General features: G+C 41.8%; 1 protein-coding gene across 1 annotated transcript; it reads right to left on the bottom strand.

Moving 5' to 3' along the window:
- Positions 1-4,527: 4,527 nt before the first annotated feature.
- Positions 4,528-8,883, bottom strand: LOC126802212 (TMV resistance protein N-like). The gene is made up of 6 exons (XM_050529806.1): positions 8,657-8,883; positions 7,006-7,302; positions 6,447-6,837; positions 6,207-6,357; positions 4,958-5,145; positions 4,528-4,902 (listed from the first exon to the last, which is right to left on the bottom strand). The coding sequence occupies exons 1-6, from the start codon at positions 8,881-8,883 to the stop codon at positions 4,528-4,530; spliced, it is 1,629 nt and encodes a 542-aa protein (XP_050385763.1).
- Positions 8,884-10,155: the final 1,272 nt, after the last annotated feature.

The following is a 10,155-nucleotide window of genomic DNA, read 5'->3' as shown; positions in this document are numbered from 1 at the left end:
TCATTATAGGTGCTATAACACAGTGTCTCCGGAACGTCTCACTTTACTCAGACATCACGACGATCTGTGATAGTTACTTCAGATCAACATACTCAACATATGCTATGACTCAAGCTCTCATGGCATTATCCGACTCGAGTCAGAGATACGACACTCTGGTTTCCTGGGTCTACGAAAGAACCCACCATGTCAAAACAATCAATCACTGCGTACTGCGGCCTCAACCAATCGATTCCTCAGATCACATCATCACCGAGTACTGCGGCCTCAACCAATCGATTCCTCAGATCACATCACAGTGTGGTCCGGAATCACTATCAAATAAGCAGAGAACTCTCTACTTCCAATCACAAGAGGATAAGCCTTTCATTGTCTCCAATTTCGAGGAACACTCCAAAAGTGAAATGACACTTAAAGAGTTCCCATAGGCGTAGGAATCAATCCTAACCCCTCCACTGCCAACTATCAATAAATGAATGTGGCTATCATCGTCTTCTCTAACTCAGAGTACTCAATCATTACCAAGTAAGTCCCAATAATCTCGATCCAATGGTCCGCTACCACATGATCCATGCGTCATGAAATGACAGCTCTAGCAGCTCACTCATGTCCTTGATCAACCTCAACACACGACTATCGTTTCTAACGATAGCAACAAGATCAACTTGTCTTTCCAGTGGAGCAGCCTCCTCATAAAGGTTCTCCACTTGCGGACTCGGCCTGCAGCCCTAACTCGGCCTCGACCTCTCGTCCGTCTTCGACCCTGTCCACGACCATTTTCCAAATTCATCACCATTCAACAATTAACACTCAGTCATACATGTGAAGTCTCGAATTCGACAAAATAGATCCAACCAATATCAATCATGAAATTTCAGAAGAAGGTGAATCATCGGAGTATCGTCACAATACTCTCTACATGACCAAACCATAAGGTATGGCTCCTAACACTCTCGCGTACCCGACGACATATCAATACCGAGGAGCATGTGATGGGAGCCCGCCTGCAGTCGGATCATCGCTCCCGGATGGTATAGATAATCGCCAAATACGCACTTAGGCTCTGATACCAACTGTAACGACCCCAAAATTTCGAGCTTAAAAACTCAAAATTCTAAAGTCGTTAAACACAAAATAATCTCAATAAAATCGAAATCATTTAAGTGCACAGCGGATCATCACTGAGTTATCAATACAACTCAGAAAACCAATTATTACAACCCAAATTTATAATTTACATTACGTAAGTTGGAATGTAATAATCCTCACAATCTCTTACAAAATAGTCTCACAAAATCCTCACACAAGCTGGAGGTAAATCACTTCAAGTCCTCTGAGCGGTCCGTCAATTCCCGCTAATCTACACCTGCGGAGTCATCCACTACACCATCGAATTGGTGCACCGGGATTGTAAACACAAACCCGGTAAGCTTTACAGCTCGTATGAGTAAAATCAAAATATAATTCGCATATCAAAATATACGAAAGATCACAAAACAACAAATATAAATGCCCTCATGAGTCACTCGTCAGCCCATCTGGTTGACCCAAAGAAATATGAAATAAAACGTTCATGAGGAAATTAGGTAACCCTTCTGGTTACCCAATGCATTTATAATACGGGTACCAAGAACGCTGGTACACATCTGTTACCCCTCTCGTAATACACCGTTGATATTGGATAGCCACCCGCTACCCAACATCCAAAATACACCGAGTACCCATGAGCATATAACCACCCGTTACCTCGCATGCAGTACTAAGGCAGACAGACTAGAGCTCTAACTGTATCGTAACTTTCGCCCGGCCAAAGGCTAGGTTTCGACTTGCCAAACACGTACAATAATCTCACATCATATTGTACCAAAAATCAGGTCCGAAGACAATTCACATTTTAACAATCACAATGTTAAAAACACGTACAATAATCACACATCATATCGTACCACACATCACGTCCGAAGACAAATCACAATTTTATTACATTCTCCGTGATAAAATCATGTACAATAATCACTCATCATATTGTACGCTTTAAAACTTTCACGATATCACCACAATAAAAATCATAACAGTATATTATATAGCAAACTATATATATTCGTATTTATTACCATTTATACAATATATACATAGTCCACTATATCCTATACATGTCATGTTTCATAAACACCTGAAGAAATACGTACAATATTCTCACATACTCATGCTCAATTTTCCGTCACTGAAATGACTATTTTTAATGCATTAATAACAGTACGTAATTTAATGAACTATATATATATTATGTACCTATTACCATTATACTATATATATGTAGTCCACTAAATTATATACATGTTATAATTCATTTGATAAACACACTTGCAAAATGTTGAATCACCACGAGGGTAGATTCGTAAATTCAGTGAGATTTTACTCACCTTATTGACTTGAGCGTGAATCCCACAATTTCCGAAGATAATTTCCTTCCCTCGCTAATAGATCACCTTGAAAAGATAAGAAAGGAGTTTAGAATCGTTTCGTTAAACCTTTAAATGCCAAAACAGTAATAAACGGTTACTGTTCAGCAATTTTGGTTTATACGAAGTTACTGTTCACTGTTCACTATTCACGGTTACTGTGCAATACTCAATTAATACGTATTTCTGTACGTATAAGTACTATATACGTATTTCTGTACGTATAAATATTAAATACGTATTTCTGTACGTATAAATAATAATACGTATTTCTGTACGTATAAATATTAATACGTATTTCTGTACGTATAAATATTAATACGTATTTCTGTACGTATACGTACGATTTAAATGTAACTACAAACTCAGTAAATAAAATTTACTAAATTACCCTTTTACAAATTACTTTTTACATTTACTGAAAGTAATTTATAATTACATTTACCGAAGGTAAAATTTAATCACATTTACCGTAGTAAATAAAAAATTACATTTACATTTACCGTACACAGTAAATTACCAAAATACCCCTCTGTCAAAACTGTTCCCACCGCCGCACGTGGCGGTGCGTGTGGCACACGCGCCACCTCCGGCGGGCCGCGCGTGGGGCCCACACGCCGAGGCTAACCACGGCGCGTATCACGCCACCGCCGCGTCCAATCCCTTCTCCTCCTTCTCCTCTTCCTTCCTACAACTTCAGATCCCCCCTACGCCACCCTATTCACTCCCACGCGCCGCCTCTAGGCGGCGGCAACTCCTCCTCCTCCCACACCTCCAAACTCCTCAATTCGATCCCAAAACTGTCTAACAATCACAATCAACCATCAATTACTACAAACCATCAATTACTATAACCTCCGATTGACGTTGGAAAGCTCGGATTTGTCGGCGGTGCTTCGATTCCTCGGGAAGGATTTGAATCGTGAGATTTGGCCCCAAATCCGATTGAAGGGGCGTGAAGGGCGAGAATCGACGTCAAGCTACCCTCCTCCTAGTCCTTGCGTTGCCGGAGCCGAGCGGCGACGAGTTGCAGGGTCTTGGTGACGTCGTGTAGGCCTCACGGTGGCAAGGGAGGCGATGTCGTGCTCGGGGTTTGGAGAGGAGAGCCGTGCGGTAATCCTAGGCTAGGCAGTGTGACCCACGGTGGCCTGGTCGACGAGATCGCCGGCGTTGAAATGAGGGGGAGAGAGAGCTCGGGGAGAGAGAATGTCGAGAGAGAGAGAGTTCGAGGGGGAGAGCGGCGGGAGTGAAAGGGTTTCCTGTTATGGAAACCCTAGTTAACAAAATTCCTTTTTATACTAGTTTCCAAATCGGAAACTAACTTCCGACGCGAATAACTTTCACGTACGATGTCCGTTTCGAACGCGTCACATATCCACGAACTCGTATCAACGAGCTCTACAACTTCCGTGAAGAAAGTTTTCGAAACCGAGCAACGGATTAAAAGTCGATATAAACGTTCGGAAACGTAACGTTTTTCGAATTAAACGTTCCGATAACGTATCCGTTACTCGTTTCATAACGTCGTAACCAATCACATCCATTCTAATTAAATTTCACAATTTTTAAAGAATTCAAATCCACTCAAATGTTGTTTGAAATTTAGGGTTATTACACCCCCTCCAGTAAACATGCTGCAATGTCAATAGGCTCCCATTATACAGTTTTAATGATGTAGTAAATGGTGTTTTATTCAGTTATTGTCAAGTATTTATACAGTACTAGTATTAGACTTTTCAGACTCAGAATATGCAGAAATAGCAGTTTTTGCACGCGTTTCATGAGGCTAAGCAATTTTTTATCTCCACGAAACTAGAAAGGTGCTCACAAAACATTCAAAGAGTTGTGTTGTGTATCATTCAGCTTTGTTTGCTTGACTTTGAGACTCAAGTGAATGGTGGATCTTAACTAAGCTTGTTGGTTACAATCTCATTCAGACAAAACAGTTGTGATGAATGAGAAAGAGGAAAACATAACAAAAAATTTGTAAGTGAAGGTGTCCATGCAATAAAGTTTGTCTACGGAATACCAGAACATGTTGCCAAAACTTACATAGAAGTTAGAACTACTTCTGCCAGATCCTTGTCCACCCACCAACGCCTCGCTTGGGATAAAGCTTAATTAGATCACTTAGGTATGTAGAGGGGAGGGGGGTCTGGACCCTCCCAGTCCTTAATGTTTCCAGAAGATCAGGCTGAGGTTCCTTATAAAAAGAAAACGCACCTCCACTACTAGGTCCTCTCTTGGAAATGGTATGTGATACAGCTGCTGCTTCCCCAGAATCACAAGGAAGAACTTTCAAAGCGTCATAAAAAATGCCAGTGTCGCTTTCGTTAACCTCTGCCACATCAGAAATGTCACCATTGCTTTGGTTCAACTCTGCGACATCTTGTTCATATACTAAACGAGCCCCAAATTTCTTCACAACCAAGCCTTGGCCCTTGACAAGAAATGAAAAATTAATCTTTTCAACTGATCAGTTGCCCCTACATGACCAAAGCATGAAGACATTGAAGGGGAATCATTGCTGTAGTACGAAAACAAAGGTGATCCGACAGAGCTCGTATGTGATCAAACCGATACTCTATAAACTCAGACTCTTGTCCATCGACTTTCATAGTGTCAATAATGCCATGACAATAATTCTCTGTAAACATTGGTGGCAACTGGCGTTTTGCATGTACTGCAAAAACAGCACAGAACGCAAATCCCATAAACTCCTTATTTAACCAACCTGGACGCAGATCGATACTTATAAAAGGGGCCACAGTTTGGTGATTGAACCACTCCGGAATTTCATTTCCAGGAATAAGGAACCGAAATGATGTGTCTGTTGGAGAGGAGATATCTCACATCTAAGAAGTGACAAAGAAAATAAAGCTTATAAGTGGGTGGATAATAACCAATTGTACCGAGGTCTTTTGTGATTAAAACTCAACACCTGTGAGGTGGCTAAGTTGGGACAATATCGGTACAGTTGGTCCACGGGCCACGCTTGTCGTTGTTTAACAGTGTCCCTTGCTTCTTCGTTCTGCATCATAGTAAAACAGGATGTAAATAACAAACAACTGTGAGAGAGAGAGAGAGAGAACCTGAAGGTGTCGCTTCATTGATCTGAATGCCATGCTCTCTTGCTTCACTAATTTCATGCAATTTAGCAAAAACGCATGTGACAGATGTTCTGGTACAATCTCCAATGAAACACAATGACTCGCTCCCACTTGTACACCAGACGGAAGATGTGGCAATCTTTGTAGGTTCTTGCAATGGTTGAAATCCAGATATTGAAGGCTGCAAACTTGACTGAGGCTCTCAGGAAGGCTAACAAATTGGTTACCTATTAGACAGCCATATCATTGGGGATCGCTCCTTCCAAAAGATTGCAGTACGAGAGATCCAATATTGTTACAGAACGTAAACCAGCAAAGGAAGGCAGCAACTTAGAAATCGGTGGTCCTCTACATCCATAAAACAATATTTTTTTTGAGATTTTGAAGACCCTTGCATGAAGGCAGTCAAGGCAGTTCTATTCACATAGAGTGCTTCAAGACTCTAAATGGTCCAAGTCTTCAAACGTTAGTAAAATATAAATCGTCAACACATAGTGATATAATACCATTTTACCCTCCCACAGATATTCAATTTGGCTACGGGACATTTCAAGTTGTTGTAGCTTATCTAGGTGAGTAATTGATGTCAAAGACTGTAGAGGACAATTCCACCACCCCAGAATCCGTAACTCACTTGGAAGATACTTGAGCCCGTCGGAGAGGTGCACAGGAGCACATTTAAGAATCAGTAACCTCAAATTTTTCATCACTGAAAAGGAATATTGAGACAAGTGCAATTTGGCGATGGAATTATATAGTGCGATGCCTTCCACTGCTTCAGTTCCCTAATCACGTAAATAAAGAATAATCAACCTCTGGACCCTGTTATAAAATACAGTAGCAATTAAAATCAGTGCTGCACTAAGATTCTCACTGTATTTCTTCCGAGGACGTCAATAACGTCTTTTGTAAGTTGCAACCTACTGCGCTTGCCTGGCTCCTTAGCAGATTCTTGGCGAACAATTTGTACGCCCATTTCTCGGAGCAAATCATGCATTTCTACTGTTCCTGCATTTGAAATAGTTAAGAGAGACCTGTCCACAAGTACCTGTATTCCTACAGTTGCATGAAAGCCACAAGTGTCAAGTAACTTTGTTGCAATATCTTTCCCGAGCCCGCCTACGTATAAATATGCCAAGTCTAGGAAGATTTGCTTCTCATTATCGTCTAGATCATCATAACTTATTTTCAGTTTCTTGAAAATGTCTGCATTAGAAACTTTTCTCAATTTTGCCAACTGACTTTCCCACACACTTGGATCTCTTCTGCATAAAAGAGATCCCAAGACTTTAAGAGCTACAGGCAGACCTTTAGCATAATTCAAGACTTGATAAGACAAATCACCATATCTTTGATCTGGATAATCTTTTTTAAAGGCTTTCTGGCAAAAAAGCTAGAGGGCTTCATTAGTATTTAGTCCCTGCACCTCAGACCTTCTCTCCACTCCATGATCAATTAACAGGTGAGCATCTCTAGTTGTAATGATAATTATGCTTCCAGAACCAAACCAATCTTCCCTTCCAGCCAAGTAGCCCAACTGGTCTGAATGATTGACATCATCAAGAACAAGAAGAACCTTTTTGCGACTTAAAAAACTCTTTATCTTCGTGTCTCCTTCATGAACATCCCCTACGTCAATCTCTCTCCCGAACACTCTAGAAATAAGCTTCTTTTGTAACTGAACCAGACCACTCGTTTCTGCATTGCTTCTAATATCAGAAATAAAACTGCTGAAATCAAATTCATGAGAGATTCGATCAAACAGCACTTTGGCAATAGTTGTTGTAATAACCCGATTTTTCGGGGTCAATTTGTAAGGAATCAGTGATATTTTTAAAACTTGTTAAAGTCATTAAATCGTGTATTTGCCGCTTCATGACTATGTCAAATCGAAACGGAACCGCCTTCGGAAATTTAAATTGAAAAAACATTACGTTTCCGCAACGCAAGAATCGACTTTTACTCCGTCGCTTGTTTCTGAAAACTTTCTTCACAAAAGTTGTAGAGCTCGTCGATACGAGTTCGTGGACATGTCACGCATTCTAATCGGACGTCGTACGTGAAAGTTATTAACGACGGAAGTTAGTTTTCGATTTTGGAAGAGGATATAAAAATGGAATTTTAAGAATTAGGGTTTCCATTTTCGGAAACCCCCTACCCGCCTCCCGCTCTTTCTCTCTCTCTTCTCTCTCTCTCTCTCTCTCTCCGACCTCTCTCTCTCTCTCCGACCTCTCTCTCTCTCTCCCTCAGAAAACTCATCGTCGGCGATCTCACCAACCGGACGTTTGTGTCCCTCACCACCGGCCCCAGAAGCTTCACACGGCCCTCCGCTACAACCCTCGAGCTCAACACGCCGCCCCACGCCGCATCGGAGCTCAACCGACAACCCGAAATTCTGTAGAATCGCCGCCGACCAAGCTGCTCCTCCTGCAACGCTCCGGTTGTTCCAAGGCTCGATTTAGGTAAGGGTTTGTGTATTATGATAGTTGTGATTGAATGTAATAACCCGATTTTTCGGGGTCGTGACAGTTGGTATCAGAGCATAGGTTGTGTATTTGGTGATATATCAATATCATCCAGGAGCGATGGCCCGACTGCAGCGGACCCCCATCACATGCTTTTCGGTATTGATATGTCACTGGGTACGCAAGAGTGTTAGGAACCACACCTTAAGATTTGGTCATCTAGTAAGTATTGTGACAATACTTCGATGCTTCACCTTCTTTCGGAATATCTTAAGTTAATATATGTTGAATCTATTTTATTCGGATTCAAGACTTCACATGTATTGACTAAGTGTTTAAATGTTTCAAATTGATGAACTTGGAGAAGGGTCGTGCACAAGGCCGAGGACGGGCGAGAGGCCAAGGCCGAGCTAGGGCTGGAGGCTGAGTCCACAATGTGGATAATCTCTATGAAAAGGTGGCGCCACAAGAAGAACAGGTTGACCCCGCAAGAGTCATTAGAGACGATGGTCGTGTGCTAAAGCTGATCAAGGACATTAGTAGTCTGTCATCGCCATCATTTCATGGGGGCCTGGATCATATGGTAGCAGATCACTGGATTGAGAGTATGGAAATCTACTTTGAGATGATGGTGTGCTCTGAGATAGAGAAGAGGATGATAGCCACATTCTTCTTAAAAGATGATGCTATGGATTGGTGGAAGAGCACGAGGCGGACTGTGGATGTGTCTACCTTGACCTGGAATGGTTTCACGACACTCTTTTGAGAAAAGTACTTTCCAACTACAGTGTAAGAGGATTTAGAACTTGAGTTCCTTGAGCTAGTATAGGGGAATATGACTGCCATGGAGTATGAGGCCTGTTTTGCACAGTTCTATCGGTTTGTTAGACCAATGGGTGCAACCTCCTTAGCCCAAAAATTTCTACGGGGACTTAAGCAAGAGTACATGACCATCATATCAGCACTTTGTTTGTCTATCAATGAGTTGATGTATGAGAGTGCCCTGAATTTGGAACATGCGAATACGACTCGCGGAGGAGATGTGGAAAATAGATATACTAGAGGAAAAGGCAAGGCAATCAGTTCCGGCAACGGGTCCTCAGGACCAAGAGGTGGATCTTGGAAAAGGCCGAGACCCCATTACCAGAGTCCGGCTAAGGCAGCATCGTCATCTACTAGGACTGCACCTGTTAGACAGTTAGTTTATGTAAGGTGTTTCTTTTGCAATGAAATGGGGCACTACGCCACAACTTGTTCGAAATCAAAGAGAGCATGTTGCTTTAAGTGTGGGCAAGTGAGACATATGGCTAGAGACTGCACCCGGCCTCCGCAAGATAGACATGAACATCAGTAGAGATAGTTACCAGCGGGCCAAGCTAGGGTGTTTGTAGTGGGTTAGCGTGACACAGGGGTGGAAGGTACTTTATCTATTTTTGACTACCTTGCTAGAGTACCGTTTGATATAGGAACATCACATTCTTTTATTGTTAGTTCGGTAGTGGAGATGCTAGGATTGATTCCTACACCTCTGGGAACTCTTTATGTGTTACTTCACCTCTTGGAGTATCCCTCGAATTAGAGACAATCTGCAAGACTTGTCCTATTGTGATTGGAGGTAGAGAATTCTCTGCTTCTTTGATAGTGATTCTGGACCACACCTATGATGTGATCCTAGGAATTGATTGGTTGAGGCCGCATCACGCATTGATTTATTGCTTTGACATGGTGGTGTTCTTCCATATGTCCGGAGAACCAGTGTTTCGTTATCGTTTCCTTAAGTCAGATAATTCCATGAGAACATGAGTTTTGGCACATGTGGAATCTGTAGATCAGAAAGTAACTATTACAGACATTGTGGTAGTATCTGAGTATAGTGAGGTGTTCCAAGAGATACTAGGGTTACCTCCTCGAAGAGTTGTAGATTTCTGCATAGAAGTGGTACCTGGTACGACACCAGTGTCAAATGCGCCTTATAGAATGGGACAAAATGAACTTAAAGAGTTGAAGGTGCAGATATATGAATTACTGGACCAAGGGTTCATTAGACCTAGCGTCTCACATTGGGATGCACCGGTTCTGTTCGTGAAAAAGAAAGATGGTTTTCTGCGGTTATTTGTG

This window comes from Argentina anserina, chromosome 1, assembly GCF_933775445.1.
Source record: "Argentina anserina chromosome 1, drPotAnse1.1, whole genome shotgun sequence".
In the NCBI taxonomy this organism is placed as follows: Eukaryota; Viridiplantae; Streptophyta; class Magnoliopsida; order Rosales; family Rosaceae; genus Argentina; species Argentina anserina.
The sequence above is the reverse complement of the archived record's forward strand: the minus strand, read 5'-3'. Positions and strand labels throughout refer to the sequence as shown.